The 19,404-nt window shown below is 54.3% G+C and overlaps 2 protein-coding genes across 2 annotated transcripts; both read right to left on the bottom strand.

The window, feature by feature from the left end:
• Positions 1–3,066: 3,066 nt before the first annotated feature.
• LOC146758196 (uncharacterized) lies at positions 3,067–8,199 on the bottom strand. The gene is made up of 2 exons (XM_085517389.1): positions 6,598–8,199; positions 3,067–5,583 (listed from the first exon to the last, which is right to left on the bottom strand). The coding sequence occupies exon 1, from the start codon at positions 7,096–7,098 to the stop codon at positions 6,682–6,684; it is 417 nt and encodes a 138-aa protein (XP_085373515.1). The 5' UTR covers positions 7,099–8,199; the 3' UTR covers positions 3,067–5,583; positions 6,598–6,681.
• Positions 8,200–8,765: 566 nt separating this feature from the next.
• On the bottom strand, positions 8,766–12,879 carry LOC146758195 (uncharacterized). The gene is made up of 8 exons (XM_085517390.1): positions 12,732–12,879; positions 12,514–12,575; positions 12,058–12,211; positions 11,608–11,864; positions 11,322–11,407; positions 10,703–10,827; positions 10,129–10,240; positions 8,766–9,928 (listed from the first exon to the last, which is right to left on the bottom strand). Exons 1-8 carry the CDS (start codon positions 12,832–12,834, stop codon positions 9,193–9,195), a joined length of 1,635 nt encoding a protein of 544 aa, XP_085373516.1. The 5' UTR covers positions 12,835–12,879; the 3' UTR covers positions 8,766–9,192.
• Between the last annotated feature and the right edge of the window lie 6,525 nt (positions 12,880–19,404).

Raw genomic sequence — 19,404 nt, 5'->3', positions numbered from 1 at the left:
GCTGTTCCACCCTTATCTTTATGGCCTTCATCCCCCTTGTTTTTCCACACTCACTGTCTGCACTCCCCATTCTTCTAACAACTTTGACAGAAACCATCTTTCCACTCCCCTGTCCCAGTTTCTGTGACACTTTCTTTCTCTCCCTCACTGTGGGGCCCTTCTATCACCCTTCAGTTCCCCCCTTTTCTTTCACCTACCAGGACTTCCACCTGCTGGATCATTTGATTCTTTCTTGATGTGTTCTGAAATAAGCCCCGCTCTCCACCTTTTCTCTTAGCTCACGCCTCTCCCATACCTCGTATTCCCTTATGGCATCCTGGCACAGACACAAAGAGCACCACCTTCCCACACAAGTCGAACACAAGAGTAGCAAGGTGATGCAAACTAAGAAAAGCTGTTTGAACCATCCTAAAATTGGCAACTAGTAATTTATCCCATAGTCCAGAGAAAGCCATTCCCCAATCAGTGTTATGCCTGCCTACTTCACGTTGCAATACAACTTTGGATAAAGGGGATATCTCCTCTTGGACTGCCCACAGGGCACCTGCATTCTCAGGCATTTCTCAAGCTGCAGAGACGCTCACTATAGCCCTTCACAGCGGTGCTACTTTTAAGACCAGGATAAGAGCTCTCACAAAGCTATGGCATCCCGTATTACACCTTACCAATGGCTTATTCACCCTTCTTAGCCCACCTTGCATTTTTATACTGGCTCCACATAGTCCTCACTATGCCAGGTGGGAGTTTGAGCTCTCCCATCTCCCCACAGCCACCCAAAGCCTTTACCCGAACAACACTTGCTCATTCTATTACTTCCGTTTTGATACTCATGCCCATTAATCAGAGTCTTATTACTTCCCTTCATAGCGGCCACTGTTTAATATGGCACCTGCCCCTCAGTAAATGGACTCCCTTTGACCGCTTTTATATCTGTACTGAGCAGATGAATTTAGTCACAGGGTCCCAGATCACGGTGCTTCCGTCCCTGCCTTTGGTAATCGTGTACAGACCCAGCAATCAAGGAAGTATTATGTTTTTGGAAAGCTACTAATTACACTGCAAAGCAAATTAGTGACCGACTCGTCATTTCTTTATGTTTAACTTTCCATGGAGCACTTTCCTTGACAGACCAAGTAGTTCCTCAGCATCTTGGAATCATCTCCTGTCAAAATACTTTAATGACTGCACGTGCCTGAACAGTTCTACAAGGGAAGCCTCCGGCCACTAAAAAAGGTACCAACATACAGCGATACCCCCCTTTTCTTGGTAGCTCTGAGAACTCAATTTGCCACTGTTGCCCTGGAAGGTACCCTTTCCCATTAGGCCCACTTGTGCCCTGTTCCTGGCACTGGGATCGTACTTTGTAGAGTCCATTTGCCCAGTGTATCCCCTTACCTTCCCTTATAACCAGTGTCCATAAAATACTAAGGGGCAGAAGAATGCGACCATCTGGGCATGCACCCACCTTTCAGCTTGCTCTCTTCCCTTTTAAATCATTAATTGCACTCCTGTCCTCTTTAGAATATTTTACAGGTTTTGACTCAGGTTCAGAGATTTTAAGTTTACCGTCTGGAACTGAAACCTTCTTCAACTGCCTGTTCTGCCACCTGACCCATCATCTTATTCCCTATTTCCTGTACAGTGTTGCCTTTCTGATGTCCTTTACAGCGTATAATAACCATTGGTAGATTTACATCATACTGTTTTCCTTGTGTGTGAGCAATCCTTGCCATTTTCAGATGGCACTATGAGCGTGTGGCACCCCAAAGACATAATTAGCATCGGTCGATATAATTAAGGCTCTTGTCAAGGCAGTTATTCCAGCCTTCTGAGGGGAAGTCCCCACAGCTGATGGTAGTGCTTCCATTACCTGCTCAGTAACAGTTACTGCATATCCTGCCTTGCAGCCTCCTTGTCTCACAAAACTGCAGCTGTCGGGAAACCAGGAACTTCTGCATCTTCTAAGGGTTCATCCTTCAGGTCCGACGGACCGGCAGCAACGTGCAGCTTCAGTTGTTTCAAAGCAGTCACGTAATACTGATTCTCCATGAGGTCTGCTAAGGAAAGATACTGGGTTGACAATATTAGGAACAATTATTTCTTTGGGGTGAGAGCCAATGTCCCGCTTTGCCTCCAATACAGTCAACAATGTAGGAGATATTAAAACCGGGATCCTTTGGCCCAGTGTAGATTTATGGGCTTTTTGAATATCGAGCATCAGAGCAGCCACCGCCCTCAGGCACCATGGCCATCCCGTACTCATTTCATCAGGCTGTCTGGAGTCCGTAGCCGTGTATCCATAGTCAGCACCCTCCTGCCATTCCTGGGAACGTATGGAGTTCCTTGGCAGTCTGTGGCGCAGAGGTTTGGCAAATGGTTTCTTTCCTGGCAGTCCTTACTGTGGGAACACAAGAAGGACTGCACGGAGCAGCAGCTGCGGAGCAAGATAAACAGCACAAGAACCAAGGACACCTCGAGGAGAAGAAAGAATGGATGGCGGCTCTGGTTGGATAAGAGCCCACATGAATGGTTGCAGAATGTTGGTGCAATGTTCCGTTGGCGTGTAGGGGTGAATGAGAAAGCCAGAAAAAGAAAACTTGTGAAGGTACAGAAGTGATGTGAGGGGGATCTGCTGGGATGGGGGGAAGCCACACGGGGTGGTGGGGCAGTGAAAGGATGCCTACGGGAAGGCTAAGGGGCACTCTGGGGAAGCTGTGGGGCAGAGCCACACCTAGGAGCTGCCTTTACCCAACACAGTGCTGGTGCTGGAACTGCTGCTGGCCACGGGCCGTGGGCAGTGATGGGGCTGTTCCAGGGCTGCACTAGGATGGCTCTGGGGGCTGCTGTGGGGCAGCAGGTGATGAATCTGTCCTGCACACGGGACTCCCCCATAGCCCCTTAGACTTCCATCTTGCCCCCAGGATGTGGGCGAGATGAGGGTCTAGGGCATATAGAGAGTGCTGTTCTACAGCAACCCCAGAGCCACTCTACAGTACCCCCTGAATGACCCAGGAACAGACCCAGCACTGTCCACAGCCTCATCTGGGCTTATGGGGTTATGGGTCATGTGGAGCCTTGGGGTCACGTGGAGTTATATGGGGTTATGGGGTCATGTGTGGTGATAGATCAGGGCTCCACCTTTGGGCCACAGGGAACCCCAATTTCCTCTCAGGAAGAACTCAATACATGCACTCCAACACTGACCCACATCCCCCATTCTCACCCCAAACCACTCTCTACATGCCCCCGGGCCCCCTACGCCACATCTGTGCCCTACACCTTTTCCAGCACTGCATTCCCCTCCTGCAGCAGCCCCTCCTGTCCCAGCACCGTGCTGCTGGATGGGATCTGGAAGGATACGGGGGTGAAGAGGGGCCCCAGCAGGGCTCTGGGAGTCCTTGAATGGTGATGGGGGTCCTGTCAGGCTAGCAATGGGGAAGGCGTACTGGGTCTGAGGAAGTCCTGGAAGGGTTCTGGGGCTCTGTGGGGGTTGCGGGGTGGCTACAGGTTCTTGGATGGGAAATACTGACGGGTATTGGGGCATTCAGGGAATTATGGGCGGGCTGTCGTGGGAAAGAAAGGGCAACCTTCTGGAAAGCAAGGGGCAGCCACGGGGATGGAAGGAACACCTACTGCAATGCAATGGTAATCTGGGCCGAGGCCAGGGGATAGCCAGGGGAAGAACAGGAAACATAGCTGAGTTCTTCTTCTTTCAAATCACAGAGTCAGAGAACCACAGAATGACCCAGGTTGGAAGGGGCGTCAAAGATCATGAAGCTCCAACCCCCCTGCCTGGCAGGGCCACCAAACTTCCATGTTTACTAGATCAGGTTACCCAGGGCCCCATCCAGTCTGGCCTTGGACACCTCCAGGGATGGGGCATCCACAATGTCCCTGGGCAGCCTGTTCCAAGACCTCACCACTCTCCTAGTAAAGAAATCCCTATCTTCTACTTAACAGCTTTGCTGCAAAACTGCCAGAGGAGCTGTAGTCCCACCACCCGTCTCCTGCCTGTGTCAGAAAGAGCTGCACATCAGCCGGGTGCAATTGCCATTCAAAAGCCAGCTCCATCATTGCACTCACATCACCATCCCCTTCAGCATCTGGAACAGACACAGACAGCCAGGCCCTTGTACAGGAACCATTCCTACACAGCCAGGGAAGTCCTTCGCTGTCTTAAGATGCGAGCATCAGAGGAAGAGCTTAAAAGCCTTCAAAACAGGCTACCATGGCACCAACTGTGGAAGCTCAACACACCTTCTTAAGAAGCAGCAAGAGGAACAAATGCACCTGGCTGCTGGAGAGGGCTGTGCTGCATCTCCTGCTGCCACCCTTGGCTTGTCATCGTGCTGCCCAAACTCAGCACGCTCTGAAGGGCCGCAGACTTGCAGGAAAGAACAGAGAGCAAAGAGCTCTGCCTGCATTCCCTGTCAGCACCCAGAGATGAGCCGTACAGCCCTTGCTCTCAGCACACACACCTCCTCTCTCTTACCAGCTGCTTGCATTCCTGCACAGCGCTGCTCAAAGCCCTCCTCCAGTTCTCCCTTCACAACACAATACGCAGCCTCTCCCCAGCCACGAGCTCTGGGCTGTTTGATGCCTGTGCCATCAGCGGGACCTGCAGAACAAACCTTGGGCTTCAGAGCTTGGAGGAGACAAGCGCTCTGTCTAGGAACATCCACCATCCAAAGCACTTTAAAGAAGCAGCTTCTTGAAAGCCCTGGATCTCTGTGACACATCAGGAGATGCTGAACTCAACCCGCAGCCCTCTCCACAACGGAAGGGCTCTTCACAACCAGCTGGAGGGGGAGCAAAGACCGTCTCAAGATCTCCAGTCCAACTTCAAGGCCATCAGCCTTCTTGGGCTGTAGCTGTCCAGACCCTGAGGTTGGAGGGCACTTGACCTCCAGTTCCTCTTGGCCTCTGCTCATCTAGACTCCCTCTTTCTTGGCCTCCATGCCTCAGTTTGGCCTCAGGACTACTAAGCTGCAAGGCCTCTTGGCCAGGCTCTTAGCCTCTCTCCAGGCTATTTTACCTGAAGGCCTCTAAGCCTCCTGGGCAACCTCTAGGCCTTCAGGCCTCCCTCTATGCTTCCAGAGCAGCTTGCAGGCATCTGTGCCTCCAGACGTGTTCTCCATCACCCCTCTAAGCCTTCCTTTGTGCCTTAAATACTCATGGACTCGTGGTCTCTTTATTGGCCTCCCTCTGTGCATCAGGCCCCCAAAACCTCAGTGCTTCCAGTCCAGCCCATTGGTACCTCGGCTCAGCTGGTGCTGCTGCAGGCAGTGCTTCCCGTGCCTGCCCAGCCTGCAGCCAGCACACAACCTTAGCGGCCGCCTGCTGCTCACATACAAGCACAAGTGCTGCTGGAGAATCAGAGCAAAGCACAGCCTGAATCACTGCTACCTTGCACTATGGAATGGCTGAGATGCACCACGGCCTCACCTGCTGCCTTCTTGGAAGGGGAGGTTCAGCAGCAGCTCCACTCGTCAGCAAGTCCTCCAGAAACCTCCTTCTTTCTTCCTGAGCAGGAGACTGGACGCTGAAACCTTCTCCAAAGCCATTATTAAACAGTACCTGGACCTGAAGCCCCAGAAGAAAACACAGTTCAGATCCAAGACCACAAAACTGTCATATTCTAGTCCAATACAATTCCAATTCTGATTCAAACTTCAGAGCTAGCATTTCACCCACTCTGCTATGGAAGGGGGAAGGGAGGGGCAAAGGGAATGGGGAAGCGAGGGAGAGCCTTCTTGACCCCACATGCCCCTACAACCCACCCTATAGCCCCATACATCCCCTATAGCCCTGTATCCCACTAGAATCTTCTTACTGCCCACCCACAGCCCCCTAGAGACACGTATCCCCCATAATCCTCCTATAGCCTACCCAGAGCACCCTACAGGCCCCACTTAGAACCTTAGAGCTCCCCCACAGCCCTACAGAGCACCCCAGCCCCCCAGCTCCCTACAGCCCCATGATCCCCTGTAGCCCCCCAAAGCACAGAATCAGCCCTGGACCCCCTCCACAGTCCCCTATATCCTCCCCAGAGCCCCCGCTGTCCCATAGCCTCCTATACCACTTCATTAGTTCCACACAACTTTCTAGAACCCCATAGCCCCCCTGTGGCCACTAGGAAGCTCCCCATAGTCCCATATACACCTACATCTACCCCTGAAGCCCCCCTAGCACCCTACAGCCCCAGATCCTCCTCTATAAGCCCCGCACAGCCCTATATCCCTCTTCAGCATCCTCAGTGCTCCCTATAGCCCCAGATCTCTCCTGACAGCCCCCTCACACCTTTCTATATTCCCACAACAGCTACCTACATCCCCATATCCCCCTACAGCCACCGGCAGACCACACATTCCCCTCACACCTACCCATTTCCTCATATCCCTTGGTATCCCCACACAGCCCACTACAACCCCATATCCCCCACTATTCACCTATATATCCATCCCACTGCCCCCCACAGCCCCACATTACCCTACACTCTCCCTACAGCCCCATATTACCCCATAGTCCTCCCACAGCCTCCTAAACTCCCCCAGTGCCCCCACTCCTCCCTCACTGCCCCCTACACCCACAGCCCACCTCAGCCCCGGGGGGCACCGGGAGCAGCGCTGGACGCCTCGGGGGGGGGGCACCGCCCGGATGCGGGCAGCAGCGCTGCGGCCGTTAAGGCCCCGAGTCCTTCAACCGCTCCAAATCCCCGCATCCCACGCCGGAGGGGAGGGCAGGGCAGGGCGGGCCGCTTCGGGCCGCGCACGGTTCCTCGCCCTGGCCCGGACCCGACCTCCCGCACACCTCCGGCGCCGCCGTCCTCAGCACCGCTCCCGTCGTGCCGCGGTTCCGTCTCGGTGCTGCCCGGACAGCTCCGGCGCGCAGCGGCTGCAGCGGCGCTGCCGTGAAGGGCGGCCCTGGCTGCGGCAGCGGCTTCAGCCGAATGAAGTAACAGCCAGGCGGCCCCGAGCCACAAGATGACGGCTGCTCCCGCGCGCGGAGCCTCAGCCACTCTGCCCCACACCTGAAGATTTGCCTGGGGATGATGTGGTCAAAGCGCAGGATCCGGCTCTTGGTCTTGTTGAACCTCATCCCAATGGGTTCAGCCCAGCCATCCAGCCTGTCCCGATCATTATGTGCTTACCACGGTGGAGGCAACCGCTGGGCGGCTTGAAACATATGCAGTATCCCATCATGCAGTACTGTCCTCTAAACACCATATTAGGTCTCAAGAAAAAATTCTTGTGGCTACATGGCACCCCAGAAAGAACTGAGTCAGATAATGGGGCTCTGATGACCAGTGCTGCCCTCTGGTGCCCAGTGAAGAAATATCTAGATCACTTATCAGGATGGCAATTGATTGGCAATTGCAACGGCAACGGCAGGTCCCCTTCAAGCAGGAGAGCATGCAGAAAGCAGCGTTGCAACTTTTAGGCCCAGTTACTCCAAGCTGATCACTTTCTCCCCCAGTTCCTCATTGGCTGAGTACTTCAGGATCACAATCTCCCCGAAAAAGACCTAGGGGTCCTGATAGATGAGAAACTTAACATGAGCCAGCAGTGCGCTCTGGCAGCCCGAAAAGCAAATGGGATCCTGGGCTCCATCAGGAGAGGGGTGGTCAGCAGGGATAGGGAGGTGATCGTCCCTCTCTACTCTGCTCTTGTGAGGCCCCATCTGGAGTACTGTGTCCAGGTGTGGAGCCCTCAGTACAAAAAAGATATGGAGATTTTGGAAAGGGTCCAGAGGAGGGCCACAAAGATGATCAGGGGGCTGGAGCACCTCCCCTATGAGGACAGGCTGAGGGAGTTGGGTTTGTTCAGCCTGGAGAAGAGAAGGTTGCGGGGTGACCTCATTGCAGCCTTTCAGTACCTGAAGGGAACTTACTCCCAGGAGGGGAGTAAACTCTTCGAAAGGGCTGATAATAGCAGGACTAGGGGAAATGGTTTTAAGTTGAAGGAGGGAAGATTTAGGTTGGATGTTAGGGGAAAGTTCTTTACTAGAAGGGTGGTTAGGTCCTGGAACAGGCTGCCCAGTGAGGTTGTGGATGCCCCGTCCTTGGAGGTGTTCAAGACCAGGTTGGACAGGGCCCTGGGCAACCTGATCTAGTAAATGTGTATGTTTGGTGGCCCTGCTAGGCAGGGGGGTTGGAACTACATGATCCTTGAGGTCCCTTCCAACCCGGGTGATTCTGTGATTCTGTGATCATGGAATGCATTTGGATCAGTGATGCGTTTGGAATCATGGAATCCTAAAATTGCTCAGGTTGGGGAAGAGCTTCGAGGTCCTGCAGTCCAACTGCAGCCCAACCACGGAACCAATGCAGTCTCTCCAGCTGCATCTGCAGCACCTTTCTCCTCTCCAGCAGATCAGCACTCCCTCCCAGCTCGGTGCTGTCTGTGAACTTACTGAGGGCGCACTCAATGCCCTGGCCGAGATCCCTGATCAAGGCGTTCATTAGGAGCGTCCCCAGTGCCGAGCCCTGGGGACACCACTTGTGACCGGCTGCCAGATGTAAAGGCTGCTCTGGGTGTAGAGGCTTGGCTGAGTGCCTGTCTGAAAACAAACCTGCCAGGAACCAAACAAGGCAGAGGAGCCACGATGCCATGTGAGGTATCTGTATGCCTGCCTATGTATCTGCACAGCAGGCCCGGCTGCCCCTGCTTCCCCGCTTTGTGGGAGCTGGGGGGCTGTGACACGGCACAAATGGCAGTGCAGTCGGTAACTCGGGCTATATATATGTATACAGACACATGTGCATATTGTGTTTTGATTGTTTATTTGTATTTAGATGTTTATATTAAGTATGATGTGATGTAGAATAACAAGAGAATACAATATTATAAAGATATATAATTGATATAGATAGATAGATATAATAGATATAGATATATAGAGAGATTTATAATAATATAGGTATAGCAACAATGTTGCTATAGAATAGCAATATTACTAAGCCATGCCATTCTTTACCCCTTGCCTCGAACACTTCCAGCTATAGGGTTTTGCTCCTAAAGAGGCAAGGGGTCTTGGAAGAGTCCACACTCAGTCTCCTTGTTCCTTTGATTTTCTTCAAGGAGGTGGCATGCAGGAATGACACAAATGGGTCTCAATGGCACAAGTGGGACTCAGCAGCTGTTTTGCAGCCTCTAGTGGAGCTCTGACTGTCCTGGGCACAACACACCCACATCAGCGTGGGTAGGGTGTGCCCTTCCTGCGGAGTGGGGCTTTGGTATTTGGAGACTGACTCCTGGGAGACCCTGTTTCTTTCCTTATGGGTGGCAGAAATGCGGATGTGATGGCGGGGGACTCATGGCTGGTCTCGCCATGAGAAGCCGCTCCTGCCATCTCTTCAGCGGGAGACCCCGCTCCTTCCTTAATGGGTGGCAGCAACCCAGATCTGACAACAGAGGGCTCCTTGGGCAGGCTGGGATCTACGTGAGATGTTTCCGCTGCCACCTTTTCAGTGGGAGACCCTGTTTTTTCCGTTATGGGTGGCAGCAATCTAGATCTGCTGTGGGAGGACTGCTCGGGCAGGCAGGTCTCACCACAAGATGTTGCTGCTGCCATTTCCTTTGGTTGCTCCTGCGCTTTGCTGATCTTCTTAGCCCTTTTCCTGAGAAGTTTCACCGAGTCGCATGCCCGAAGCGCCAGCGTGGATGGTTTGCCTGGGGTCTCTGAGGATAGGCTGGACGCGGACCCAGAGGACGATGCTGGCTCTTGGCTGCACGAGGCCTTGGCTTCCTGCAGCTTGGGCAGCGCACCCTCACGCTGGGCTTCCTCTGCTCCTCCTTCTTCATCGAGGAACTTGATGCGTCTTGTTCGGCCCAGCCCTTCTCGGCTCTCTGTTCCCTCCAGGCCCTGCAGCTGGCAGCTCATTGGCTGCTCTGGGGCTTCAGGCACTGCCCGGATGGGTGGCAGAACACTGAAAGGACAGAGCGGGAGAGGTCCGCCTGAGTGGCTGAGATGTGGAGAGGGGCCAGCCCTGTGAACTGGGGGGATCCTGGCGTCCCCATCCCAGCACTCTCGGGCGCCCACAAACAAGCAGCGACCCTTTGGCGTTAGGGAATGGGCTCTCGTTGGGTCACCCCCACGCACATCCCAGCCCACAGCCTCCAGCCTCACCTGTTGGCAATGCTCTCCCTCCGCAGTCTGTTCTTTATCCTTCGCAACTGCTCTCCATCAACAGTTGCAGTGCTCAGGCGTCTAATATATGTTGGAGTGTTGTCAAATCTCACTGCAGTTGGGAAGGAAGAGGAGATTCACCGTCAAGCCTTTGGCTCGCTCACAAGCAGCACTCAGGCCTGTTCCCAGAACCCGCCCTGAAACCATCTCTGTCTCTACTCCCCCTCTCTGCAGTTCAGCTCTGTTTTGGGCTGCAGGAGGGACGCTGGCTTTGGGAAAGAGGAGCTGGCTGGTGATAAGAAGGTGGCAGGGTGACTTTTGAGGTCCCTGTCCTTCCACTGCGGGAGGGCAGGGCCTGAGATCCCCACATCCTCCTGCCATAGCCAGGGATGGGGGTACGTCACACACAGCACCTTCCTTTTGGACAGGCCAACCACAACCTAAGGGGAAAAGGCCGTGCTGAGCCAGCAGGAAGGTTTGATGCAAGTGAGAGCCCTGGGATGAAGGTCAGCAAGGGTCTGCCCACCACCAGTTGATTGCCCGTGCTGTGGAAAAGAGCTGGAAGCCACTTCACCTTTCTTGGCCCCAGTAAGAGGTGGCAAAGTCTCTTCTTTTGTTGACTTCTGTGACCCAGACAAGCTCCCAGAGGACTTGCGCTGTATCAGGGGCGGCAGTTTGGGGACCAACTCCATTTGGAACCTGTAAGCGAGGAGAAGGCAGTGAGCGGTGTGACGCAGTGCAACAGCAATCCTTGCTGCTCTCTCTGCTTGTCTGCTCACAGGCACATTTTCATGCCGCATGAAGGCTTTCTAAAGCCGCTAGCACGGTCACTTGGGATAGGAGGAGGGGAAACAGTTTCAGGCAGAAAGAGGGAAGACTGGCTGGGATGGGAGGAAGAAGGTTTTAGCTGGAGGGTGGCGAGGCACTGGGATGTCTTGCCCAGAGAGGTGCTGGGTGCCTGGATAGGCATTCAAGGCCTGGCTGGACCAGCCTCAGAGCAACCTCATTTGGAGGCAGGTGTCCCTGTTGTCCGCAGGGCAGTGGGACCGGGTGCCCTTTTCGGGTTCCTTCCTGCTCCAATCGTTCTGTGATTCTCTGGCACATCCTCCTGGGCAGGACACTGACGGACACGAGGCACAAGCGCTACAGAATGAGAGCTGAGCAGCTGCATCAAGCAGCAGAAAAATACTCACTTGGGTAAGACGACAAGGCATTTTGAGAACACCAGGGAAGCCACTGGTTTCACACGGGACACCCCCATGTCCATCAGCGAGGGGGCCTGCAAGGGAGGAACAGGGAGGTTGTGGGATGTCCTGGTCATGGCTGAGGCACTGGGGACACGAGGAGCCCGAGGCAGGGAGAGCTGACAGCACCGCCACACCTGCACAGCTCGAGCAGCTGCCCAGGTCCTGGTGAGCCGTGTGCGGGCTGAGTGAGGCTGATGGTACTGCCCAGGCTATGGAGAAACCTACGGCTCACCTTGCGAACGGCTCCCCTGAAGTTCTCTTTCCCCAACAGCTTCTCCAGGAAGTCATAATAGAACTTCATTTGGAAAGTCAGCCCGTCAATAAGGAGCACTCCGACATCCTTCAGGACCATGGCCACGTTCTCCCCATTCTGCAGGCAACTGGAGAGCAGCGACACCGTGCTTTGGATGCACGACTTCACTGTCTGCCAGCTCACAGAGGCGGCTGCAGCCACCTGGCTGCAGTGCAGGGGCTCCACCTTCCTTTCGACTGAGAAAATACCAGATACAGGGTTGATGATACGGTTGCTGTTCCACCTAGAACTGCTTCTAAGGGACATCATCCAGATTGGCCCCGCGTTTGGACAGGCTCCCCAGAAGGGGAGGTCTGCTTCTGAGAAGGGAGGCGGTGGCCCTGTTTGCCCTGTCCACGAAGCCAGCAAGGGTTTAATCCCCCCTCCTACCTGGCAGGGACCCCCTGCGGGCCTTGAGGTGGTGCATAGCTATGAGGTTGCTGGCCAGGTGAAACACGGGCCAGCACAGGGTCACAGTCCCGTCCTCCATCCTGATCTCCCTGGAGATGATGTCAAAGGTGCCGAAGGTGGGAATCCAGACCCCCTGCGAGTGGAGGAGGAAGAGAGGGAGGACGCGTTACGGGCTGGCTGGAGGAAGAGCTGGAGGTGGTCCTTTGCGGGGACAGATCTCAGGAGCCCCCTCCTGCTGTTCAGAGGCACAAGCCAGGGCAGCGGGGACGGCTTTGGGGCTGCACAGCCCTCTCCTTCCCCTCGCCCTCCCTCCCAAATGCAGCTCAGCAGGGAAACACGGGGTAAGCTTCCTGCTGTGTGTGCAGGGGAAGACTCAGAGGAAGTCCAGGCTGAGCCGGACAGGGCGAGGAGGAACCCGGCAGCCAACAAACGCACCTTGTGCACCAGGAGACTCTCGTGTACCAAGGCGGCCACCGCATCCCAGACGGCAACTCGCTCTGCAGATCAAAGGAAAAGCAGGTCACACTCTGCACCTGCCGCTTCCCGGCACCCCTCCCACTGCTGGGCAGGAGGGAGGTGGCAGATGTAAAGTGCCATCTCCATCCCAAGACTGGCTGCAGCACCGCTCCCGTGGTGGCTGCGGGCCCGTGTACCTTTGGTATTAGCGCATGTTTGTCCAGAGGCAAGGCCCGCCCTGGGGCCGTTCTCACTCATCCCGGGTTGCTCCTTCTCGGCACCGGCCATGCTGGAGCTCATCCTTCAGATGCGTCTGCTCTGTACCAGATGCTCCTTCAGGATGCAGGACCCTCCTCCGTGCTCTGCCTTCACCCCCCTCCAGGGTGGCCGTGTCACAAACGTCACCACGGCAACGTGGTGACATCATGGCCAGCTGCCCATTATGATGCTGGCACTGCTGCCTGCCCCGCCTGACAGTGCTGACCCATCTCTGCTTTCTCCCTCTCCTGGAGCTGTGAGTTGAGGGGTGACCCTGGGGCGAGGACGGGGCTGGGATGTGTGGCTGTTCTCTCAGTTCCATGGGCCTTGGGGACACCGCGGGGGCTGCTGTTGGGCTCCCTCCTGATATTGGTGGGCAATGGGCAGGGGAAGGAGGCAATGGGGGGCAGTTGGGGCTGAGCAGGCTACAGGACCGTGACTTGGCCACGTTGTTCTAGCGCTCACAATGGGCCCCTGCACCACAGGGCACTTGGGGGACGCTGGGTGTCTCCGCAGCCCTGAGGACCGGGCATCAGGGGCTGGGAATTAATTGATGGCATAGTCATGATGGCATTAATTGATGACTGTCTGTGGCCTGTTCCAGGGGACCTGGGCACTGTCACCTCCAGCCCTTCCCTTGCACTCCATGAAGCTGTGCAGAGGAACGGATCTGGAGGGGGCAGGCCCTATGGATGGCCCAGATTCATCATTAAGGTGGGACAGGGACTGTGGCTTCTGTCCCCAGGGGACTCAACGTCCTGCCCTGGGTCTCTTGGCTGCTGCCAGACCTTCTCCTGCCCTGAGTCCCTGGGGACAAACCCTGCAGGGACAAGGCTCCTCCTTGCCAGTGCTGCCCTCTGACATCCTCTGGTGCCCAGTGAAGACCCTGATAATCAGTGACATCCCATGATGATCAATAAATCCCTCAGCAAAGCTACACGCTGCGTGTCTGTGTCCTTGTTCTCATGCTCAGCAGGGACAGCTGGGATCTCTCCTTGCCTGGCTGTGGCCACCTCAAAGTGCCGGGAGCCTTCCCCAGCTCCATGCCATGCACACCATGTCCTGCACCCCTGTGGCCTTCCCCACCCTGTCGCATCACCTGCTCCAAAGTCCTAAAGGATGGAGCTCCTCATGCTGCCAAGCAGCCCCAATAACCTCCCTCTGCTCTCTCTCAGCGCCTCCATACAGTTCCTCCCAAACCTGTTACACTTTGATCCACCTCTGCATGGACACAGTGTGACCACGTCACCCTCCTTTTAGCCGCTCTCTTATTGCAGACACTTGGCCCTCCTTTGGGTCTGCTTTATGCCTCTTGTGTCAGAGCCCCAACCCCATTACCCAAAGTCCGCATATCCCCTCCCACAGACACCTCCAATCTCCCGATGACCAACGAAGCACTCTGATGACCAGTGACACCCCTTCTCGATCACTGAAGCCTTCTGATGGTCAATGAACATCTCTGACAACCAGTGGAGCCCTCCGACAACCAACAAAGCCTTCAGATGACCACAGTCATTTCCTCTGGACACGCTCCAAGGTTGTGATGTCTTCCTTGCAGTGAGGGGCCCAAAAGTGGACACAGCACGGGAGGTGCGGCCTCACCAGAGATGAGTATAAGGGGACAATCACTGCCCCGCTCCTGCTGCCAATGCTGTTTCTGATACAAGCCAGGATGCTGTTGGCCTTCTTGGCCTGCTGGGCACACCAATGGCTCAAGTTCAGCCAAGCATCGATCACTGCCCCCAGGTCCAGGTCCTCTACGCAGCCTTCCAGCCACTCTGCCCCACACCTGAAGATTTGCCTGGGGATGATGTGGTCAAAGCGCAGGATCCGGCTCTTGGTCTTGTTGAACCTCATCCCAATGGGTTCAGCCCAGCCATCCAGCCTGTCCAGATCATTATGTGCTTACCACGGTGGAGGCAACCGCTGGGCGGCTTGAAACATATGCAGTATCCCATCATGCAGTACTGTCCTCTAAACACCATATTAGGTCTCAAGAAAAAATTCTTGTGGCTACGTGGCACCCCAGAAAGAACTGAGTCAGATAATGGGGCTCTGATGACCAGTGCTGCCCTCTGGTGCCCAGTGAAGAAATATCTAGATCACTTATCAGGATGGCAATTGATTGGCAATTGCAACGGCAACGGCAGGTCCCCTTCAAGCAGGAGAGCATGCAGAAAGCAGCGTTGCAACTTTTAGGCCCAGTTACTCCAAGCTGATCACTTTCTCCCCCAGTTCCTCATTGGCTGAGTACTTCAGGATCACAATCTCCCCGAAAAAGACCTAGGGGTCCTGATAGATGAGAAACTTAACATGAGCCAGCAGTGCGCTCTGGCAGCCCGAAAAGCAAATGGGATCCTGGGCTCCATCAGGAGAGGGGTGGTCAGCAGGGATAGGGAGGTGATCGTCCCTCTCTACTCTGCTCTTGTGAGGCCCCATCTGGAGTACTGTGTCCAGGTGTGGAGCCCTCAGTACAAAAAAGATATGGAGATTTTGGAAAGGGTCCAGAGGAGGGCCACAAAGATGATCAGGGGGCTGGAGCACCTCCCCTATGAGGACAGGCTGAGGGAGTTGGGTTTGTTCAGCCTGGAGAAGAGAAGGTTGCGGGGTGACCTCATTGCAGCCTTTCAGTACCTGAAGGGAACTTACTCCCAGGAGGGGAGTAAACTCTTCGAAAGGGCTGATGATAGCAGGACTAGGGGAAATGGTTTTAAGTTGAAGGAGGGAAGATTTAGGTTGGATGTTAGGGGAAAGTTCTTTACTAGAAGGGTGGTTAGGTCCTGGAACAGGCTGCCCAGTGAGGTTGTGGATGCCCCGTCCTTGGAGGTGTTCAAGACCAGGTTGGACAGGGCCCTGGGCAACCTGATCTAGTAAATGTGTATGTTTGGTGGCCCTGCTAGGCAGGGGGGTTGGAACTACATGATCCTTGAGGTCCCTTCCAACCCGGGTGATTCTGTGATTCTGTGATCATGGAATGCATTTGGATCAGTGATGCGTTTGGAATCATGGAATCCTAAAATTGCTCAGGTTGGGGAAGAGCTTCGAGGTCCTGCAGTCCAACTGCAGCCCAACCACGGAACCAATGCAGTCTCTCCAGCTGCATCTGCAGCACCTTTCTCCTCTCCAGCAGATCAGCACTCCCTCCCAGCTCGGTGCTGTCTGTGAACTTACTGAGGGCGCACTCAATGCCCTGGCCGAGATCCCTGATCAAGGCGTTCATTAGGAGCGTCCCCAGTGCCGAGCCCTGGGGACACCACTTGTGACCGGCTGCCAGATGTAAAGGCTGCTCTGGGTGTAGAGGCTTGGCTGAGTGCCTGTCTGAAAACAAACCTGCCAGGAACCAAACAAGGCAGAGGAGCCACGATGCCATGTGAGGTATCTGTATGCCTGCCTATGTATCTGCACAGCAGGCCCGGCTGCCCCTGCTTCCCCGCTTTGTGGGAGCTGGGGGGCTGTGACACGGCACAAATGGCAGTGCAGTCGGTAACTCGGGCTATATATATGTATACAGACACATGTGCATATTGTGTTTTGATTGTTTATTTGTATTTAGATGTTTATATTAAGTATGATGTGATGTAGAATAACAAGAGAATACAATATTATAAAGATATATAATTGATATAGATAGATAGATATAATAGATATAGATATATAGAGAGATTTATAATAATATAGGTATAGCAACAATGTTGCTATAGAATAGCAATATTACTAAGCCATGCCATTCTTTACCCCTTGCCTCGAACACTTCCAGCTATAGGGTTTTGCTCCTAAAGAGGCAAGGGGTCTTGGAAGAGTCCACACTCAGTCTCCTTGTTCCTTTGATTTTCTTCAAGGAGGTGGCATGCAGGAATGACACAAATGGGTCTCAATGGCACAAGTGGGACTCAGCAGCTGTTTTGCAGCCTCTAGTGGAGCTCTGACTGTCCTGGGCACAACACACCCACATCAGCGTGGGTAGGGTGTGCCCTTCCTGCGGAGTGGGGCTTTGGTATTTGGAGACTGACTCCTGGGAGACCCTGTTTCTTTCCTTATGGGTGGCAGAAATGCGGATGTGATGGCGGGGGACTCATGGCTGGTCTCGCCATGAGAAGCCGCTCCTGCCATCTCTTCAGCGGGAGACCCCGCTCCTTCCTTAATGGGTGGCAGCAACCCAGATCTGACAACAGAGGGCTCCTTGGGCAGGCTGGGATCTACGTGAGATGTTTCCGCTGCCACCTTTTCAGTGGGAGACCCTGTTTTTTCCGTTATGGGTGGCAGCAATCTAGATCTGCTGTGGGAGGACTGCTCGGGCAGGCAGGTCTCACCACAAGATGTTGCTGCTGCCATTTCCTTTGGTTGCTCCTGCGCTTCGCTGATCTTCTTAGCCCTTTTCCTGAGAAGTTTCACCGAGTCGCATGCCCGAAGCGCCAGCATGGATGGTTTGCCTGGGGTCTCTGAGGATAGGCTGGACGCGGACCCAGAGGACGATGCTGGCTCTTGGCTGCACGAGGCCTTGGCTTCCTGCAGCTCGGGCAGCGCACCCTCACGCTGGGCTTCCTCTGGTCCTCCTTCTTCATCGAGGAACTTGATGCATCTTTTTCGGCCCAGCTCTTCTCGGCTCTCTGTTCCCTCCAGGCCCTGCAGCTGGCAGCTCATTGGCTGCTCTGGGGCTTCAGGCACTGCCCGGATGGGTGGCAGAACACTGAAAGGACAGAGCAGGAGAGGTCCACCTGAGTGGCTGAGATGTGGAGAGGGGCCAGCCCTGTGAACTGGGGGGATCCTGCCGTCCCCATCCCAGCACTCTCAGATGCCCACAAACAAGCAGCGACACTTTAGCATTAGGGAATGGGCTCTCGTTTGGTCACCCCCACGCACATCTCAGCCCACAGCCTCCAGCCTCACCTGTTGGCAATGCTGTGAATAGAACTTCATTTGGAACGTCAGCCCGTCAATGAGGAGCACTCCGACGTCCTTCAGGACCATGGCCACGTTCTCCCCATTTTGCAGGCGGCCGGAGAGCAGCAACACCGTGCTTTGGATGCACGACTGCGCTGTCTGCCAGCTCACAAAAGCAGCTGTAGCTACCTGGCTGTACTTCAGGTGCTCCACCTTCCTGGGGGCTGAGAAAATACCAGATACAGGGTTGATGATACGGTTGCTGTTCCACCTAGAACTGCTTCTAAGGGACATCATCCAGAACGGCCCCGCGTTTGGACAGGCTCCCCAGAAGGGGAGGTCTGCTTCTGAGAAGGGAGGCGGTGGCCCTGTTTGCCCTGTCCACGAAGCCAGCAGAGATTTAATCCCCCCTCCTACCTGGCAGGGACCCCCTGCGGGCCTTGAGGTGGTGCATAGCTATGAGGTTGCTGGCCAGGTGAAACACGGGCCAGCACAGAGTCACTGTCCTGTCCTCAGTACCGATGTCCTTGGAGATGGTGTCAAAGGAGCCAAAGGTGGGAATCCAGACCCCCTGCGAGTGGAAGAGAAAGGAAAGGCGGAAGCATTACGGGCTGGGATGAAGGCTCATCATCTTCCTCACTAAGCCTTGTCATCTTCCTTGCTGTAAACTTTCAACCCTGCAGGAGGGGCACCCTCCAAAATGGTTCCAGCTGCCCTGTGGACATCTAATCACTCCACTGTTCTCGGGCTGTTCCACCCTTATCTTTATGGCCTTCATCCCCCTTGTTTTTCCACACTCACTGTCTGCACTCCCCATTCTTCTAACAACTTTGACAGAAACCATCTTTCCACTCCCCTGTCCCAGTTTCTGTGACACTTTCTTTCTCTCCCTCACTGTGGGGCCCTTCTATCACCCTTCAGTTCCCCCCTTTTCTTTCACCTACCAGGACTTCCACCTGCTGGATCATTTGATTCTTTCTTGATGTGTTCTGAAATAAGCCCCGCTCTCCACCTTTTCTCTTAGCTCACGCCTCTCCCATACCTCGTATTCCCTTATGGCATCCTGGCACAGACACAAAGAGCACCACCTTCCCACACAAGTCGAACACAAGAGTAGCAAGGTGATGCAAACTAAGAAAAGCTGTTTGAACCATCCTAAAATTGGCAACTAGTAATTTATCCCATAGTCCAGAGAAAGCCATTCCCCAATCAGTCTTATGCCTGCCTACTTCACGTTGCAATACAACTTTGGATAAAGGGGATATCTCCTCTTGGACTGCCCACAGGGCACCTGCATTCTCAGGCATTTCTCAAGCTGCAGAGACGCTCACTATAGCCCTTCACAGCGGTGCTACTTTTAAGACCAGGATAAGAGCTCTCACAAAGCTATGGCATCCCGTATTACACCTTACCAATGGCTTATTCACCCTTCTTAGCCCACCTTGCATTTTTATACTGGCTCCACATAGTCCTCACTATGCCAGGTGGGAGTTTGAGCTCTCCCATCTCCCCACAGCCACCCAAAGCCTTTACCCGAACAACACTTGCTCATTCTATTACTTCCGTTTTGATACTCATGCCCATTAATCAGAGTCTTATTACTTCCCTTCATAGCGGCCACTGTTTAATATGGCACCTGCCCCTCAGTAAATGGACTCCCTTTGACCGCTTTTATATCTGTACTGAGCAGATGAATTTAGTCACAGGATCCCAGATCACGGTGCTTCCGTC

This window comes from Coturnix japonica, chromosome 16 (genome assembly GCF_054131305.1).
Source record: "Coturnix japonica strain WE chromosome 16, WE-NBRP24, whole genome shotgun sequence".
Taxonomy (NCBI): domain Eukaryota; kingdom Metazoa; phylum Chordata; class Aves; order Galliformes; family Phasianidae; genus Coturnix; species Coturnix japonica.
This window is presented reverse-complemented; position numbering and strand designations above follow the sequence as displayed.

What these genes read in the sequence shown, in the direction of transcription:
- LOC146758196 (XM_085517389.1), bottom strand. Translation starts at nt 7,098, where the DNA reads ATGAGGTTCAACAAGACCAAGAGCCGGATCCTGCGCTTTGACCACATC.
- LOC146758195 (XM_085517390.1), bottom strand. Translation starts at nt 12,834, where the DNA reads ATGAGCTCCAGCATGGCCGGTGCCGAGAAGGAGCAACCCGGGATGAGT. An exon ending in TGCCTTGTCGTCTTACCCAA is followed by an intron (nt 10,828 to 11,321) that starts GTGAGTATTTTT and finishes CCTCGCTTACAG; the next exon opens with GTTCCAAATGGAGTTGGTCC. An exon ending in AGGGAGAGCATTGCCAACAG is followed by an intron (nt 9,929 to 10,128) that starts GTGAGGCTGGAG and finishes CTGTCCTTTCAG; the next exon opens with TGTTCTGCCACCCATCCGGG.